General features: G+C 37.1%; 1 protein-coding gene across 1 annotated transcript in view; it reads right to left on the minus strand.

The window, feature by feature from the left end:
• Window positions 1–1,688: 1,688 nt before the first annotated feature.
• The window catches only part of ptgfrnb (prostaglandin F2 receptor inhibitor b), a 29,236-nt gene continuing 10,355 nt past the window's right edge, over window positions 1,689–20,569 (minus strand). Inside the window, exons 5-9 of the mRNA XM_066706530.1 lie at window positions 16,377–16,799; window positions 12,217–12,621; window positions 10,769–10,876; window positions 4,034–4,339; window positions 1,689–3,578 (exon numbers count right to left, since the gene is read on the minus strand). Of these exons, the coding sequence (XP_066562627.1) occupies window positions 3,412–3,578; window positions 4,034–4,339; window positions 10,769–10,876; window positions 12,217–12,621; window positions 16,377–16,799 (1,409 nt within the window). The 3' untranslated portion in view covers window positions 1,689–3,411. The remainder of the gene's footprint in view (window positions 3,579–4,033; window positions 4,340–10,768; window positions 10,877–12,216; window positions 12,622–16,376; window positions 16,800–20,569) is intronic.

A 20,569-nucleotide genomic window follows, 5' to 3' on the forward strand; every position in this document is an offset into this window, starting at 1 on the left:
CTTGAAGTGACCTTTGACCCAACTCTATCCTCCTCACAGTACATCTCCACTGTGAAACTCACCTGTGGATTCTTCCTGAGCAACCTCCAATGCCCAGCTGTATAAATGGGTACAAATGTAAGTCGCCCTGGCTAAGAGCATCAGCTAAATGACAAATAATGTAATGTGCTACTCGACCAGACCGTGGTTCTCTCCCTCCTGCCTGCAACTGCTATCCGCCAACTCATCCAAAACTTGGCTTCTTGTCTGGAAATATCTTAGAAATGCATTTCAGTGACTGCTTGTTAATAATATAATATAAAGTTTGATTGTAAAACGAATGAAAATCAGTTCAATTAACTTTTTGAATGGTCTTGTGTAGTGTATGTTAATGAGTTCTGCCACAACATAACAACTACAGAGTTAAAATCTTTCCCCCCCCCCACAAAAGGCAGCAGAAGAATAATTAGAGCACCAATCTACGTTACCTCCCTATACCGACAGTAGCGATTCAAAGCAGAATGAACAAAAGGGTACGCTCATTGAGACGCGGTGCTGCAATGCTGTTTACCAATGTTCTCCAATGCTGGGGAGAAAAATTAAACAAGAAATTTCTTCCAAAGGCTACATTTGGAAATTGTGTCGCAAACATCCTTATGTGTGAGGTTGCTATGGAGAGAGATGTGTGTTGACAATTCCACACTTGTATTCCAGAAGCAGGACAATACTCTACATGGAAGTAAACACAAATTAACTAAAAGCAAAAAAAATGTTTACAGTTAATACAAATGGATAGGAGACATGTGGGGTCTGATCCTGGCACCAGGAACATAAACATAAGGAAACGAAATCTCACAAATGCCATCAGACAACTGATGCTCCAGCAGCTGAGTGGTTGTAATCTATCAGACAATTTTTTTGCAGTTATGAATGAAAAAGGTCAATGCATTTTAAAAGCAACAGGATTTAAGAGCATTTATTCTAGGAATTAGATGTGCTGATCACATGGTCTACTCCAAACGACAGCAGCAGTTGCTCTAATCACCCCAGATAGGAAGAGACTTAGTTGCAGTGTCTGTAAGGATGATCATTGAATCATTGCATTTGAATTGCTTCGGCAAGATTTCCAAAGTGGCTTTTAAAATGCTGTGATTTCAATGGCATTTTCCATGCAAGGTGGGGTGGGGTGGGGAGGGCAGCTTGAAGGAAACTGCATCCGAGCAAATACAGGAAGAGACTGAAAGCAACCAAATTGCAGGTGTAACCTAAAACTACAGACACGGTACATGGGTTAAAACCCCAAAACCCTATAAGAAAGCGGATGACCTTGTGGTTTTGTTTCTTTTTAAGGATGAATACAAGCAGCTTTGCTGGGTGGGGTGAAGATGTGAAAGGCGAGACAGTTTCCCATGAACGGCAGATTACAGCACAATAGCTAAGATGGATATGGACAAGCCCCTTCTATGAGAATAAAAGGTTTTATGGCAGTTGAGGGAACCAATTGGTGCAGTTCATGACAGTACGGGTACTGTGACATAAGAGAATAAGTGATTTACACCCACATCAATCAGCCAGAGGTACAGTTTCCCTGCTGTCTTAAAACATTGCTTCATGTAACAGTAACAATTACTATAAATAAAAACTTTGTCATACTGCCTATATAGGCAACACAGACGTCACTGTAAATAAAAATAGCAATTGCAGTCACATTGAACATGTAAAAATTTTATTATAATACCATTTTAATGTGTGTTAGAAGAGAAATAAACGAAACAAAAAAAACATTAAAACTCTGTGATCGTTAGAAATCTGATAATTCCCTGGATAATATATGAAATACAGTATCTTGACAAACATTCCTTTGTGCAAAACTAAAAATCTTAGTATCTTTACATACGAAACACACCAAAATAAAATAAAAACATCTTACAAAGGTTTGACTGTAATCCTTAAAAAACATAATAATGAACCTTTGGCTTTTCACTGTGTATTCATATTTGAGCAGTACATCGTATATCTCCATTGATTCAAAACATAGATCGATGAGTGTTTTCCCTTAAGTATTTCTTGGAATGCCTTTCCATGTTTACATTTTCAGTTGTACCACCACAGCCTTCCCGAGTGCAATATGCAGTTGTAAATTCTGATGCATCTGACGCCCGGATGGTTCCTTCTAGACTCATCTAATATTTGACCCAACAGCTGTTAAGAAACATTTATTTTTGCAAAGTGTGGCCAATATGATACTGGTCAATGTCACCTCCAACCCACATAAGAAGCACATAACCAAAACAAACCACTAACCGCTGCACTATTCTGTACGGAGAACACTTTGTTAAAATAATAATAATAATGGAATACACTTATTAATGCTTTGAGATAATTATATTAAACTATTAGAAGTAACTTCAATGGCCTTACACTCAATAACGTATCTTCATATGAACACACTTTGCAGTAGGCAGACACAAAAATGTCGAGACTTAAACTACAGTGAAATTTCCAAATGGTCATTCTTAAGGCAGACCACTGCTGATCGGAATCAGCATCTCTTACAAAATAAAAGTATCATTCTGTCAAAATATAAAATTCAATCTTGAAGGAGATCAGTTTAAAGATGAGAACATCTATGAAGGTTATTGCCCTCTTTGTGAATATAGTCAAACAGTGCATGCCAAGTGAAATGAGGCTGTAGCCAGGGCAATGTGACATTCTTTCCCTCTGCTCCCTTACCATTCTGCACGTCTGTGCCAGACAACGTTAACACTGGCAGAATGCCATTCATAGATCTCTTCATGAATTTCTTCCCCAGGTGGTGGACTAGATTATGAAATTACTTTAATAACAGTACTGGGTAGAGTACGTATACAAAACTCTTCTCTTCACAGCCTCCGAGAGATCCGAGCAGCTTCCTCTGACCATGGTCTTAAAAACTTAAAAATGCAGTGCCCCCAGTTAAAGCTTTCAAACATATTGGATTTGAATAGTATTATAAAAGTCATCTCTTTTTAAGAGGTATATATTTGCCAGTGGAACCTTCCTGAGTTCAGTGCAATTGTCAGTGACAGAAATTCCCTCGTTCAGACATTCTAAGAGTGGTTGGGTTACATATATTTTATTTAATGAACATAAATTCTTTCTTTAATCCTGTTTTAAGGCAACAGTTAAAGGATATGGAGAAGACACTACTCCTTTGACTGTTGCCTTAAATAGCGTACACACACACATAGAGAGAGAGAGGAAAAAAAAAAAAAAAAAAATCAATCCCTGATGACCGATTGACTTAATTCTATTGGCTTGAGTTCTTTAGCTCTAAATGGCTTCTTGCCAGCAGTGTCTGAGCACGCAAAGCTTGAATCTCATCACATTCATCAGAAGGTAGCCAAAATAGACAATTGGTAGACAATTCCATTTCCATCCAGCCCCCTCTTTTCAATCCATTTCCATGGACATCAGACGGCGTTTGGACCTGGGGTCGTCCTCAACATCTTGCTTACAGCAGCAGCGGGCACTGATGAAGCCAATCAGCACTGACAGGAGGCCAACAGCAACTGCGGCACCAGCTCCATACAGCAGCGGCAACTTCATCGATTCCCACACTGGAAACACAACCAGAAGAGGTTCACAGACAAATCTGATTAACGATCTAAATTAATATAGTGTGATTTCAAAATTACTGCAACTTTTTGCAGCTGAAATAAAAAAAACATTCAAGTCCTTCTATGGATGCTTAAGAGCCATTTAGAGTACATATGGGAAAACCTTAATGGTCAATCACACAATAAAAAAAAAAAAAATGCAATGCAAATACTGGCCCAGATTATATTTCTGAAACAATTATTGTCTTGTCAATAAATTAAGGAAATATATGACTATTATGGAGAAGGTTCTATATCACACACACACACACACACACACACATCCACCTAGAGACTAGACTACACAGACCACATACAGATTTTTCACACTCAAGATCAGTAGCTGGATAGTCAGAGTTGTTTATATAAACTTAAATATTGTTTGAAACCATATTTGCAAGGAAGGGATAACTAACTTGCAAACTTCACAACCAGGAAGACATTCTCTGAGGTGATGTCCTTTGACTTCTGCCAGGATCCATCGGAGGATTTCACCCAGGGAGTAACAGTGCAATAGTAATCCCCATAGTCGCTGTTCTGAGTCTTGTGAATGCTAAGGCGATACTTCTTTTCATCAATCCTCTCCAGGCTGCAGTCGCTGCTGCCATTTGGATGGGGCTTCTTCACCACACCCCAACGGTCCACCAAGGCCATGTTGTGCACACTGCCTTCCTTGTACCGAGTCTGGTCAAGAAACCATGCAACCTCGTAGGAGAAGTCATCTTGGAACAAAACACAAGTAATTGAAAATGTTGCTTCTCGGAAGAGAAATGCAGAACACAGACAAGGCACCACATGCTAATGGTGAAAGATACTTTTTTAGACAAAAAATTAAATTATTTGCAGAACGAATTACATTTAGTTTGACATAAAAGAGTCCATGCTTGAAAGGAAGATCTGAAATAAACAATTTATGGGAGAAGATGAGAGAAAAAAAAAAAATGGCAACTGCGGAGAGTGTAGACTCCGAGAGAATCAATATAGGTCAGCTCAGTGTCACTAACATGAAATGCTCCTACATAGCTTACATCAGCTGTGGCATCATCACACCTACAAGATGAGTCAGTCAGTTAGGCAGCTCTCAGGTTGCAAGGAACTGCTTTTACAAGCATTCCTAATTAGGTCAATTGGCAAAAGAGATAACGAATCAGCCATCTACAACAGCCTATTCCTGACAGTAATAAGAACAACTCATTTTACCACATCAAGCCCCATGACAGGTGCAGTTTGCACAGAAGACCCATACATAAGCCATAAGCTGCATCACACCTGCTATAGAAAAGAAGGGGGTGAGGTATTTGAAATCTCACTTTGAATGGAAGTTATGAATGTATAATTTTAGCAGTGTTAACCAAATAGTTAACAAACATTATTTTTTGTGTGCAGTGAAACTCAGTTCAGGGCATTGTAGGAAGGTAGAAATCCACAAGTGTCTTATTATAATATGGTTTTCTTCTTTTGCACAACTATTACGTACTGGGTGAAAGCATCTACAAAGAAATACTACTACTACTACTACTACTACTACTACTACTACTAATAATAATAATAATAATAATATTTATTATTATTATTATTATTATTATTATTATTATTATTAACAACAACTTAAGGGGGGTAAAGTACATGACAGCAATTAAATTAACTAGGTAGTTAGAAAGCAGAAAAATCTAAGTTTTAAAAAATCATTACCTCTACAGTGGACAAGGGAAAAAAAATACTTGATTGTCTAGGGACCTCCTGGTAAATGGTAAATGATATATATATATTTTTTAAAGTCACAAAAAGTAGCTGCCTGGTTTAAAATACCTTTCAATTCAAGGTGAAACATGACAATTCAGAATAGTACTGTACGTGTTGGCCATGGTCTTTTATTATGATTTAAGCAGAGCAGCAAAAAAAGCATATTTCTTGAAAAATATGGCAGAGGTGTAATTTAGTACCTGGCCTGCTCTCTGTATGTGTATAGTATAGCACACAGCTCTCCAGAATGTTTTTTAGTTCTTTTTGTCATTAACACATCTTACATTCTGAAAAGTGCATGTGGTAAAAAGCATAATTTAAAAACATCTAGTAATCTGCAAAGTACAGTAAATGGTGTTTTATTCTTGTGTAATGAATGTGTAAGCATTCATTATCCCGGTGCATTGTTCTGGTCATGCTATTGTGCCACAGAAAGATTACATTTTCCACTTAACTGTTACCTTAAAATATGTTGTGCTCTGTTTTACCATCTTTACTTTAATTGAAAATAAAAATAAAAAGTCAAAAAAGCACAAATAAGACATTGAAATCTGTTGAACTGCAAACTGGAGACCAGGTATGATACAAAGAGCAGTTTAAAGACAGCTACATGAAAAGGAGCCCTAATGCAGTGAATGTAAGTTTACTGAAGGAGAGGAACCTGTGGGATACTATTACCATAACTTACTGCAGCACAATGGACTGAAAGGCAGCTTAAAAACAGGTGCTGTACAGCTGTTTGATGGCCTTTCTCCCAGTCTCCATACAAGTGGTCTGTGAAGTTTATTTTATAATGCATTAAAATGTCTCTGCTTGGCAGCACAGACACAGTTTCAAAGTTTAGAAAGTAAAGGATGATAACAATAGTTCTAGCATTTATATATACTTTAGCACCTTGTTTTATTAGAACTCATTGATACAAATAAAGTCAAATAGATACAAATTAATACAATTAAGTATTTTTATTCATACACACATCGTACGTGTTCATACTGCTAAACATACCGCAGTATGTGTAAATCCTAAAAATGCAGGATATTAAAAAGTACTACAGGACTAGAGGTTATACACACTAACGTCTTAAGCATCTTATTTAAGTGCATACACATTCAAAACAGTTTTTCTCCTAGAATATGTTTTTACTCCAGGACCTTTAAATGCCACATTTAAAGAAATCTGTTAACATCTTCTGGGTATTTAAATACAATTGTACAGACCCAATGTGAATATTCTTTATCTAGTTTTTTTCCAATTATATATATATATATATACACACACACACACACACACACACACACACTCATATATATATATATATATATATATATATATATATATATATATATATATATATATATATATACACAAAAAAAATTGAGGAAGCACAAAAATCTTTTTAAATATTTGATAAAGGTTATTTCCTTATAAATCGTTGATGCAATCCATTCCAACCAATAGTTATCATAAAGTAAATGCCCCTACTGCACTTCCTTCTTAAGGTTTCGAAAGGTTTAATTCTGCCAGGCTTCACTGCATACAACAGAAGTTAATATGCTTGAAAATGCAAGTGTGAGTAAGATTGCAACAATATTTTTATATAAATAAGGTGGTTAAAACAAAAACAAAAAAACATCCCGTTTGAATTTCAAAACTAAAGGCAATGTACAGTCAGGAAATGCGAGAAGTTTGTCTCTAAACAAAGCCATGTGAACCTCAGTACATCCAAAGCTAATAATATAATTCCTCATCTTTATTAACGGTCGGCAGTGACTGTTAGAGAATATGCAATATTCCTGTAAAAGCATAAACAAGCTTCTCTTTCTACAATTTAAGACTCTCCACAACATCAAGATTGTCAGTGCTGTTTTTTCTAAGAACATGTTTCCTAAGGAATGAAAGGCAGACTTTACATTAAAAAAACATGAATGAATCATTCTGACAAATTAAAAACGTATTTTCAAGCGAAGCAGGATGCAGTGACGCTATGCTGAGCACTTCTTTCTTCTTTTGAAGGAAATGAATAACTTCCCTTAAGACATTTAAGAAACATTATGTAAAGCAGTCAATGCCCTCATTGTCTCAAAAGTGTTTGAAATGGGTGCGTTTGGTCACCTCGGCATCAGGTTGCTTTAAACAGCTTATTGCACGATGCAGATGTGACCAACACAAATCTTTGTGCGATGACCATATAATTAGAAGTTCAGTCTCTTTTACTGCAAGGTTTAGTCAAACCTTCAAAAGCATTTTACTTTTTAAAACTGATTTAGGGTATGTGTATTTCTCTAGAGAAAAGACACACATGATGGGATTTCAGGTGGCTCAACCAATGAAATCCTTTGCTTGGAGCCTACAGTCCATGCATTACATTCGGAATGCACACAATGCCATTGACCAACTCTGATGGCCTGCGACTACCAGAGGGACGACTCACTATTAAAGACTGCTGCTGGGACTGGGTGTGCTCAAAGTTGGCTTAAAACAAAACGGGCTGGTGTAAGCTGCTGGGCACAAGCACACCTGCAGCAAGATTAGTAAGAGATGAGTCTGTCCTCTATCCCATAATTAGCTTGTTTGTGCTGGGGATCTGCAGTGTGAAAAGTTGCAGATGTCCTGTCAGAGTGCGTTTCTGAGGGCACATGTATGTTTTTGTGGATTTGAAGCGAAGCTAGCTGTCTGAGAGGCAGTGCAAGACCAGAAAAGGCAGGCACTGAGTGAGTCTCTTTCACGCTCTCTCCCTCTCCCTCGCTCCCTCTCTCCTTCTCCCTCCAGCTGGAGGACACTGCTGTTGTACACTTGTCCAAGGTACATTACCTGGATTGTAAAAATCCAGTTGTATAAATGGGAAATTATATGTAAATAATAATGTGATAGTTTAACAATTGTAAGTTGCCCTGAATAAGGGCATGGTCTAAGAAATATAATAATAATTTAATATAATTTCAAAGTAATACAAAAGTTTGGTTGATTTTGTAAATGAGTTCTGGGCCTTTTTGCAGATCACTTTAATTTCAACATAACCCAGGCAACAGTTATGCTGGTCTCTATTCTGAACAGCGAAAACCAACAATTTCCCATGGCGGATCTGAATGTCTGAATAAAAATCATATTCATTCCCTTCAGACCCACACTGTAGTTAATGACAGCCACTTTTAAGTATAATTGCATGACTAAACTACAAAATGCCACTAAGGCTATGAAACTAGTAGTATGTAAATATGTTTCAAATGTTTTTAAAGGTGCAAGCTACTCATGTACACAAACTGGAAACAACAACTGAAAAAGGGACAGCTTTTTCCTAGAAGAACAGTATTTTATGGAAATCTAAGTAACTATAAACAATGGCTCACAATTGTTCTATGGCTCACATCATAAAGTATGTTATGCTGCCCAGAGCTTTTCTGTAACCAGAGATGGTTTAAAAATAACACAAAAGTTCATTGTGAAAAAACTATTTCAACAGAATTATAAACAGATTTTTTCGCTCAGTTTGCATGGCAGCTGATCATCACCATACAAATACTATTGTGTCACTGGCAATGATACTTTCTGACTGTAAAATATACATTTGCCTCCTTATTTCTCCTCCAGTATTATGATCTCAACCCATCAACAGCAAAGATAAATGTCCCCAGCAGCTGCTTTTATCAATCACATTCTTGTTTCCTTGAGACACAATCACAGGCCAAGCCATGCTCTTACTACTGAAGAATGAAGAGTACATTTTAGTACCAGGCTATATTAGGAGCCAAGGAAAAATGGAAAACATATTCTTATACTCTCAGGAATTTTGTGCGTTTTCAGTAATGGAAATTTTTAATTTTTTCAGTGTGTAAGTGGTCACACACATCATGTGTCCTCAGATTTTTTTTGGACAATTAAGAATGTGAAATAATAATTAAAAAAAAAAAAAAAACTACAAAAGAAGTCCAGTAAAAGACAAAGTGTGGGCTTCTAATAACAATTACTAATAACATTAACATTAGCAACATAAAACAAAAACAAAAAATGTAGTAATGCAATAGGCGTTGCAAAGTAAACTTAAATAACGAAACAAAACAAAACAAATAAAAAGGATTCACGATGCAAACTAACTCTTTTAATCACTGCTGTGGGTTCCCAAAGATCAACAATCTCTGCAATCCTTGAATCACCACAGCACTTCACTGGGCTCAATATGAGACAGAGGTGCACTGAACCAGCTGTTCTGTTTGGTTACTATGGTGGTTGGTAAGATGCAAAGACTTCTTCCTCTTTTCATAAAGATAAGTAAACAAGATTTTCTGGCAAGGCAGGCTGTGAAAATGTTTTTCCAGACACAACTAATTAATTCACTTGCAAAAGTGTCATCCTCCAGAGATAACCAAGGTGGTTACGTAAATGTGCCATACATTTTGGCACAAGGTTTCAAGCCTTGACCCATAGAGTTCCCCAGGTATGTGGCATTACCTGTCACAAATGCAGTGATGGAATCGAAAGGTATTGTGAATGTTTCATTATAACATCCTAAATGTTGTTGCTAAGCGATTGTTAGAGAGAGTGGTGAAGGAAAACAGATGTTAATGAGGTCGTAATTTCCAGTTCTAGATTAAAAACAATACTTGTACAGGGACGGAAAGGTGCACTTGTAGTATTTTGAGAGTGAGCCTGAAATAAATGTGTACTTTTATGAATGCCTTAATAATGGTGACCACCATATACATATACAGCTCTGACCACTCCAAGTTCAGAAATCAATGTTAAGTGGTCTGTTCATTTTTTCCAAGAGCTGTATATACCAGATCCACAAAGCTCTCCATTATGACTAGAAATGCATAATGCACTGCATAGATATTTTATCCTCAAGGATTTCAACATACAAAGCTGCAATTAAAATGTGACAATTTCAACTATATAACAAAATTAATTAAAATTGTCAGTGGTACAGTGGTCAGTACACTGCAGTTTTTACAATCTAGGATGCAAGACTTTATATTGTTTACTGTATATCTCGCACAACCCCCTGACATGGAGGATCCATATGTCCCGAGTTGCACCTTTTAAAATTGTTATTAACAGGAAAATTAGTCAATTCCTCATCTACCCAATCCAGGATAATTATTATAGTCTGAGGTTAAGAGGAAGGCAATAGTTTTATAGAGCTACAAAGCTGATGATGTCATACAAGTATTTGATCAGTAACAATGTGTTTTTCATTCTTTCATAGCAAAAGTATCAAACTGGTTAAAGTACCATTCTAGTAATTTCACTACAGCAATACATTAATCAGATCTCTCACAGTGCCTATGTACCCATATATTTGACAGGGTTAATGGATTATTTCAACCTATGACAAAACCCTAAGGTAGAAGAATATTAATTATTTACTAAGAAACCACCAACACCACCACCATCAACACAAAAACACTTGCCTTTGTTAGAGGCTGCCCCAACAGCAGAGATGACACAGTCAATTTTGGTGGTTTCTTCAGGGAAAACTGATAAGGTGTCCGAGTGAATGGAGACATTGAAAACTGGACCTGCAGGAAAACAAAAGCACAGAGGTCATCGTTCCCACTTAGATACAGGACTTAATTGGGGAGCAAAGAGCAATGTCAACTGCATTGAACTTCAAATACGTATTTTTCAGAGCAGGGCTTTCAGATTAAGTTCTTGGAGGGTTGTAGCGTTATATTAGTAGTGGCCTTTTCTCCACACTCTTATCTCTGTCTCAATATAATTAATACTTATCTCCGGGCCAAAAATATTTAAAGGATGCTATACCTCAAATCACTATTTTTAGTCCTAGATTGTAAAGACCCTGGAAAAACTTAAATATTTCCTCTGCAGAAAGTAATCAATTTCTAACAAAAAACTTTCAAAAAATGTCAATCTCTGTACTGCACATTCCACAAAAGACAACTTACTGACTATCCTTACATCATTTTATACAGCTACACTGGAGCTCAATGCATTTTAAAGTGCTTCTGTGACTTGACCAAGAAATGATGTGCAATAACCAATATACCTGTAAATGGTTTAGTCTAATGAGCTCTGAGAGTTCATCTGTATAAGGTGCACAATCTGCAAGAAGTTAAGTAAACCCATCTGTTCATTTAAGTAATGAAATCCATGTGCTGATTTACAGGTTAACACCTAGACCCCTCACAAGTCACTTCTAATGGATGAAAGTTGCTCTTAATGGGACACCGGAAAACAGTTCCTCACAAAGTCTTTTTTTAGTTATTATTTCAGACAGCTGGCTCCTTGTTTGAACTAGAGAAGTTTGCCCTCGGGGAGCTCATACAATTTTTATCCATTTATTTTTCCAAATATCTCTCAAACTGCAATGACTCAGGATAGAGTGACAATAGGAGCTTCGGATTCTCCTTTGGGTAAAGAAGTATATCTACAATAGACCTTCAAATCCATCTGTTTTTATCCACAATGGAGACAATGTCTGGACCACAGATGCTTAATGTGTTTTGGAAGCTTGAGTTTGCTAGAGATTTTATGGTTCTATGGAAGGACTATTTCAGGATACAGACAACTATTGATGTAGATCAATAGTAGATCAATGATGTAGATTTGATGTAGATCAAACTGAAATCTGAGTACCCATCTAGGCAGATCCTGGTTTTACATACTACACTAAATGATTACAGATCTCATGGGTGTGAGCTGGTCACTGAGTTAATCTAATCACACAAGGTGCTACTCTTCTTCTTCATTTTACTTTTTAAATTTAAACACGTTTCACATCAACAAATTAATAGCACAGTTTGACAAAAAAAGGTCACCTTTGGGTAAATAATTTTCACCAAAGACGCTATACTAATAAAATCATGTGGTACATTTAGCAAAAGCAAGCCTTGTTTACCTGCATCATCAAAGGCAACTTTCACTTTGTTAGAACTTTTAGTGGTTGCAGGTGACCAGGTGTTCCCAGCATCTGGTGTCCAGGCAGTGACCTCGCAGAAATAGAATCCGGTGTCCGAGATCTGGGTTCCATACATCCTGAAGCGATACTCGTGTTGGCTGGTTTTCTCCAGGACCACACTGTCCAAACGATCCTTGTCATTCCATTCTTCCAATTGCAAAACCGAGTCCCGACTTAGAGAGATGATCTTCCGGACTTTCCCCCCCACGGACTCCTCCACCTTTATGAGTGTAGAGTAAAGAGGGCTCTGCAAATTCTCACCAGTCACGTTGCAGCTCATTTCAAAGGTGTCCCCGCCAGAAAAGGCAATTTTCATGGGCACAGCAACAACAGCGATTTTCGGACCTACAGCAAAATGTACAAAAAAAGTGTCACTGCTGCACGTGATTTCACACAAACATGTACAAAGGAAAACAAAACATGCACATAAAAAGATTGCATTAGAAGAAGCCTGCAGGTCTTATTTCTAAGACTTAGGGCACTCTCATGTCACTTGCAAACAAACACTTTGGGTTTGGCGAGTTACATATCAGGGACATTTTATTGAACTTTTAATTTTTTTTAAAGTGATTTCAAGTTTGTTTGTGTAAAGTCCACTAGCAGCTTCATGTGGACCACAATTCTAATAGTTTAACATTGCATTTTTCATGCAGTTTATTCGAGTGCCATTTTATTTAATTTTAAATATAAATGGAGACAATTTTACATACTGTGGTCTTGCTCTACCTTTCCTTTATTTTGTGCTTTTATTGTATAAACGCAGAAGAAACAGAGCATACAAAGAAATTATTACAAATTTCAGCAAAGATATTTTGCATGTAATGCATTTTGGGTAGCAGTTTGTAGGGCTTCAACACAATGACAACACATAGTAATTCTTTTACGTTTGACTACATCACTTCCACAATTTGATTTGGCGTTTGGAGCGCTTTGTTTAAAAAATTTACCAGAATGTGTTTGCTTTCACATTGCAAAACATTATGAAGAGCAAAGTCACAAACATACCGTGTTTGACTAATGGAGACCACCCTTCTCTAGTGGTCTTTGTCTGTTTGCTTTGATCCACATCCTGGTGCGATCATGTCACTATCAGAGGATTCACATACACAGATCAGACATAACATTATGACCACTGATAGGTGAAGTGAATAACACTGATAATCTCGTTATCATGGCACCAGTCAGTGGGTGGGATATATTTGGCAACATTTTGTCCTCAAAGTTGATGTGTTAGAAGCAGGAAAAATGGTCAAGTGTAAGGATCTGAGCGACTTTGACAAGGGCCAAATTGTGATGGCTAGACGACTGGGTCAGAGCATCTCCAAAACTGCAGCTCTTGTGGGGTGTTCCCGGTCTGCAGTGGTCAGTACCTATCAAAAGTGGTCCAAGGAAGGAAATGCGGTGAACCGGCAACAGGGTCATGGGCGGCCAAGGCTAATTGATGCACGTGGGGAGCGAAGGCTGGCCCGTGTGGTCCGATCCAATGGACGAGCTACTGTAGCTCAAAGTGCTGAAAAAGTGAATTCTGGTTCTGACAGAAAGGTGTCAGAACACACAGTGCATCGCAGTTTGTTGCGTATGGGGCTGTGTAGCCGCAGACCAGTCAGGGTGCCCATGCTGACCCCTGTCCACTGCCAAAAGCACCTACATTGGGCACGTGAGCATCAGAACTGGACCACGGAGCAATGGAAGAAGGTGGCCTGGTCTGATGAATCACGAGTTCAAGGTGTTGACTTGGCCTCCAAATTCCCCAGATCTCAATCCGTATCTGTGGGATGTGCTGGACAAACAAGTCCGCTCCATGGAGGCCCCACCTAGCAACTTACAGGACTTAAAGGATCTGCTGCTAACGTCTTGGTGCCAGATACCACAGCACACCTTCAGAGGTCTAGTGGAGTCCATGCCTCGACGGGTCAGGGCTGTTTTGGCAGCAAAAGGGCCATATTAGGCAGGTGGTCATAATGTTATGGCTGATTGGTGTACAGCTCCAAATTAACCGAAGTGCACTTCAATCTGCATCAAACCGCAGGTGTGAAAGGCCCTTTAAATTACTCTTTATTTAGGATCAGTAAATAAAACCCACTCCTAAACCGCACAAACATTGTTTGGACTCTGAATAAAGATCAATCCCTATGATTTAACAACCTTAAACTAATTGCAGAGTAGTTTAAGGGGAAATGTATGTATGATTATTTTCCTGGTAAAAAGAATAACAATGTGTATATAAAAAAATCTGTGACCCAGTGTTTTTTTTCTGACATGCTAGCCAATTCATGGGGTTTATTGGGACAGTTCTTCTTTCACCAGTATTGTGCATGTCTAGTTCCTGACAAAAGAACATTGTTAGTCTCATCGAGCCATGAAACTTGCTATGATGGGAACATTATGCTCACAAGAATGAAAGGCACTTGAATGTGTCCTCAAAAGGAGAAAAATACTAGTCAATTAAAAGAGTCACACATCATCTTTGAAATCAGGCCAAAATCTCTAACCTTTGTGGAGTTCAAAACTTCTCCCCCAAAAGGCTTTAGAGATATTCTTATCACTCCTGGGAGGAAAAACACGATTTTCTGTATTATGTGGCCTATTTTGTACAAAACAAAAACGGACTTGCTATGTCAGGACACATTGCACAAGGTTTCTGGAGACCATCTTTTAGAAGAATCTCTCTCATCTCACACAAAAGAAGAACCTCTCAGATCCAGAACAGCAAATTTCTGAGGGAAACCCTGATTCATTATTAGAAACATCGACTGTAAATAACTGTAAAACCATATAATGATACAAAAAAATAATATACATTTTGCAAAAACTATATTGTACTGTCATTTGAAATAATCAGATTAACCTGAAGGTGAATCAACTTCAATCCCTTTACAAAGTCATACATTTTTCTAGAACCCACAGCCTATAGTTTAAGTACAATAGCCTTTGCAATTAATTTGTGTTTTAGTTAAATCTTTAAAATGTGGACATAGATATATACATTATATTTCAAAAGCTGGTCCTAGTTATTTAAAAATACATCTGCCCAAAATAAAACTGAGGTTTGTGGTTAAAATCACCAACCAGCTTCTGCTTTCTTTACAAACATAAGCACGGATGTTAGTAAAGATGGAAAGCATGAAATATGATATTTCAACAGGTAAAACACCTCTGGATGTATTTTAGTGCAGAGCTTCACTTTTACCAGTGAATGACAAGGAAGGGTTCAGTATTGTTGGCTGTACAGGTGTTAAATACATTGTGGGGGAAATCTGGACAAAATATCATAAAATTAAGGATATAAATTATTACCAAAGTGTCTATGGGTTACGTGCACTGCAGTACAATAAGTGTTATGCCCATTCCATCTGCACTGTGTTGGTACTTGATAATCTAACATGTCTTCCTAGCTCCTTGTATTTAAGATCTGTGCAGGAAGAAGAACTGCCAGTAAATGTGTTAAGAGAAATTACAGATTAATCTATTTATTCATGCATGAAATCAGAAAAGCATAACTAAAGGATCTGAAAGGACAGAACTGAAAACAGCACATTACAGCTTGCCTTTATCTAAGCATAATGGTATCTTACACACCATGTTGTGAACTTGAAGTTTGTCCTTTCTTGTTCATTAAATGTAATACATTACGGATCATTATTTTTAATTGCATGTTTAGACATGAAAGGCAGACTTTATGTACTCAGATTCTTTATATATGTATTAATGGTAGGGGATGAAATAAAAGTATAAAGCATGCATAGTATGGCCCTGGAGGGCTGAAACATTGAAACAAAAGTAGATGGTAATTAGAATTGACCAAAAAAGATTTCAGATATTCACCTACTCATAAAACCATCAGTATTAATGTGACGGTTGGCCTTTTATATTGGCATAGTTCTTCATAAGATTTTCATCTTACAAAGGGCTATGCATTTTATTCCAAAATGGATTTTCCAAATACCATTTACATTTTTACCTTATATCTATTGAATTAAAGGATTTTCCCCACCTCAAATCTTTTTATAGGAGCAGCCATGCCCCACAGTAAGTAAGTGTGGTATGAAGAACCACATAAATTATATAGGTGGTGTAAATTGAGTTGGAAAGTCACTTACTTTGTTGAGTCCAGTTTATTCGGACATTACTGGAGTTTACATCCTTACTCTTCTTCCAGCTGCCATCCCTCGATTGGGTCCATGCCGTTACAGTGCAGAAATAGTCTCCTCTATCTGTGTCTCGTGTGTGCAGGATCTGCAGTTTAAAACTGTCCGGCTTAACCTTGCTTAGAACTATGTGACCTTTATCCACGCGGTCTTTGTATTTTTCTCCAGTTTGCAGATCCCAGTTTTCATTCATTGAGGCAATCATTTCAATGACTACTGGCATATCTCCAAGTGTGATTTTCCTGTAATTCCAGGCAACAGTCATTCGGACACCTTTGGCATTTTTCACATCTATAAGTTTACACTCCAGCTCTGTCGGCTGATCTGAAAAGCTAGGGGTTTGAACCGCTTGGAGGGTTACATCGTAGGAGGGCTCTGTGGGTGAAAGGTAAAAAGGAAAACATAAGCATTTGTTTTTCTTAAAACTATTGGTCTATACATCTTAATTGTGAAGAATCAGGTTTTAATACTATAATTCACTCATTCACTATTGTGCATTTCCCTTTGATGCTTTGGTAACTACTGTCAAGCCTTTATATACATTTCTTCTTACTTCTTACTTCTTAAGATTCAAAAAGCAAAACTCAGGCCATTTTGATGTTATTCCAACATACGAAGTTCAACAAATCCCAAATCACGCTGTACTGTATTTGTAATGTTTTATGCCTTGAACTGCTCTGTATTTGTGCATTTTTTGTGCTTTGTATTGCACTTATATTTTGTAAGTTGCCCTGCATAAGGGCGTCTGCTAATAAATAAATAATAATAATAATAATAATACTGTGTGGATTCTGAATCTGCAGCTACTGATGAATTTCTCAAAACACTAGATGTTCCTTTATAGAAAGGTTCGCATTCCCTTTGCAATTTACAGAGACAAAACTATAATTACTTTCTGCAAATGTATTACGCATAACCTGCTACAGTACATTTTTTTTTTTTTTTTATAAATTAAATCATTTAGTTGTGTTCGAAGATGGCAGTAGTTATAAGGCCTATAGTAAAATCCTAAATATAACAATTAATTCTCCTTTCTGACTTTTCTCTATTATTACTATTTGTCTTTTTATGAATTTTGAATGTAACAATATTTTAAAACCTAGATGACCAAGTCATTTTATATGCTGTAAAGGCCGTTATAGCTGATGTGCTAAATCAATGTCTAAGAGTTCATTAATTAATAGATTAATGATAATGTACTGTTAATGGTGACCCCTGTAATTTATGTCCTAGTTGTTTATTTGACAGATTTGTTCAGGGTGATGCTGCGTCTGTAAGCACCTTCACTATATGTAAAAATAGACAGCCCTGTTATCTACATACTGCATACTAATCAAGGAACGTGAAATCTGAATATAACGTAGGCCCTACTTCTGTTTGCTGTGTATGTTTTGTTACAACTAGAAATTACCTGGATAGAGACATTAATACTTATAAAGCACTTTACAAAACTAAATATTTTAGCTGTACAATATCAGCCCAATTTCTGTTTGCTATGCATGTTGATTGAGACTGATTGCATTTTTCACTCTTTATTTGAAGGCTTGAAACTTTCTTTTTTGAAGAATTGGAAAATCAGACGTTTCTCAGCCTTCTACTACAAGAGGCACTTATTTGCAAGAATGCTGTAAAACTGTAAAAAGGAGGACAGTCACACAGTGAAAAACAAAGAATTTATACAGAATATATTTAGAGATGTTACTTAATTACGTTACTCAGATTAGAAATTAACGGCCACTGGAGTGTACATGAGAGTGCATAGTTTTGTACAGGGTTTGTGGTAATAAAATAATCATTATGGGATCTAGTTTTGTGTGTTGCATGATAGAACAGTACAGCTCTCTGCAAAAACCCACCGTGGTGCTGAGAGGCAGGATATCAGCCCTCAGTGTGATCGTGTCAGGGTCCTCAGGACTCTTTTGCAATGACTAAACTCTTTTTGACATATTTTTTCCCCATTTCTCTCTCACATCTATTGCTCTGTAGCTAGTTGTTTTGGGGGTGAAAAAACAGCAACAGCACAATGTGTAACCATATCTCACTAAAGACCCTGCTTGATTTACACATACCAGTTTAACTCGTGTGACTGTGTCTCACTATCTGGTCCTCTGTGCGCTTATCTTCTCACTGTTACCTCTACGGTTGCTGCTCCTTCTTGTCAGTCTGTACTGTTTATGTTTGCCGCTTCGCAAGTGTCACTCCCTGAGATACTGAGATTATGGAGATTACTTAACTAGAAAAAGTATAAATCTGCTGGTTTAATAGACATATATACATATTTGTAAATATTTAATATTTCTAACATTGCTTTAGTATTATTTATTTCTTTACTTAACATCATGGGGTTCATTCTTTATTTCTGTAAGAAAGTTACTACTATAAGGCTTTGGTTTGACCTTTGAGAGTTATTTAACTAACAAAAGGTTGCTATCATCATTATAATTTTTTATATAATTTAGGATTTCTTAAATTCATTTAGTATGATTTAGTTTCACTGACATAATGTCATGGCAAAATGGCATTTTCATTATTTGTTCCTGTAAGAATGTTACTAGTTAGTTGTGCTGAAGGCTATTAAAACGTATTATCTTATATATTCTTAAGATTGATTAGCCAGCTTATACTTATAATTATACTAAATTCGTTTTGTATTTCAAAGCTGATAAAATGAAATGCGTTCTCTTGAATGTCACTAAAGTTCTTCTAAGGTCATCTTATCTTATCGATTTCTGCTGTTTTGCTGCATTTTATTCTCTTCCAAAGTAATATTTATTTGGAAAAAGGTCTTGAATGTTTTTGCATTGGGTGAAAACAAAATAGAAATGCATGCATACATAGGCAAACACAGACACATAATTGAACATCTATTCAATGCAGCCCAATGTCAGTCTAGATCATAGAATTACAGTGTGTGCTGTGTGATCTGTACTTAAAGTAGCCAAGGATAAATCAGAATCAACATTGTATCTTTTACAAAGTGTATTGCAGCATAAATTATAATATATTAATGTGACTACAGTATCATTGGGTTTCCAAGGTCTACCTTTTCAACTGCATTTTCTAGTTTTGCATTTTAGTTTCATGCAAAAATGCCATCTGTTTCAGGAGTTCACAGTTCTCATAAAAACATCAAAAGAGGGAACAAAGAGATTAAGTTAATTATAGCACAATTAGGTCAAATATTGTGTGCTGAAGCTTTGGCAACATTACAGTGTGCCCACACCTTCTGATCCGAGTCTTGAGGTGCAGTACATTTTTCACAATCTCTTCCAGCTGACATACGGCAAATAGTAGTGTACACAAAAAACAATCACACGGGATGAGAAAACTGGAATAAATTAAATTGTAACATAACATTACTTGCAACTGATTCATATATGGATATTTACCAGTTGCTGGCAATAAACTCCTTGTTCAAGTGTTTAATTATCCTTTCTATGAAACAGGGAAGACTCTAGCATGATAGTGAAGATGAGGCAGTTTCACTAGGTGTGGTATGCCTCCAGGATCAAATAAAATGGAAATGTCTCCAAACAATCAAATGGCAGAAGACGGCGATTTGTGATCTACCATCTGTGTGGGCTTTTAATCAGTGTGATGCAGTTTGGTGAGAAGGTGACAACAGTTGGTGCGATTATTCGCAAATGTAAGAAACACAAAATAACTGTCAGTCTCCCTCCGTCTGGGGCTCCATGCAAGATCTCACCTCGTGGAGTTTCAATGATCATGAGAACAGTGAGGAATCAGCCCAGAACTACACGGGAGGATCTTGTTAATGATCTCAAGGCAGCTGGGACCATAGTCACCAAGAAAACAATTGGTAACACACTACGCCGTGAAGGATTGAAATCCTGCAGCGCCCGCAAGGTCCCCCTGCTCAAGAAAGCACATGTACAGGCCCGTCTGAAGTTTGCCAATGAACATCTGAATGATTCAGAGGAGAACTGGGTGAAAGTGTTGTGGTCAGATGAGACCAAAATCAAGCTCTTTGGCATCAACTCAACTCGCCGTGTTTGGAGGAGGAGGAATGACCCCAAGAACACCATCCCCACTGTCAAACATGGAGGTGGAAACATTATGCTTTGGGGGTGTTTTTCTGCTAAGGGGACAGGACAACTGCACTGCATCAAAGGGATGATGGACGG

This window comes from Amia ocellicauda, chromosome 6 (genome assembly GCF_036373705.1).
Source record: "Amia ocellicauda isolate fAmiCal2 chromosome 6, fAmiCal2.hap1, whole genome shotgun sequence".
NCBI classification, from domain to species: domain Eukaryota; kingdom Metazoa; phylum Chordata; class Actinopteri; order Amiiformes; family Amiidae; genus Amia; species Amia ocellicauda.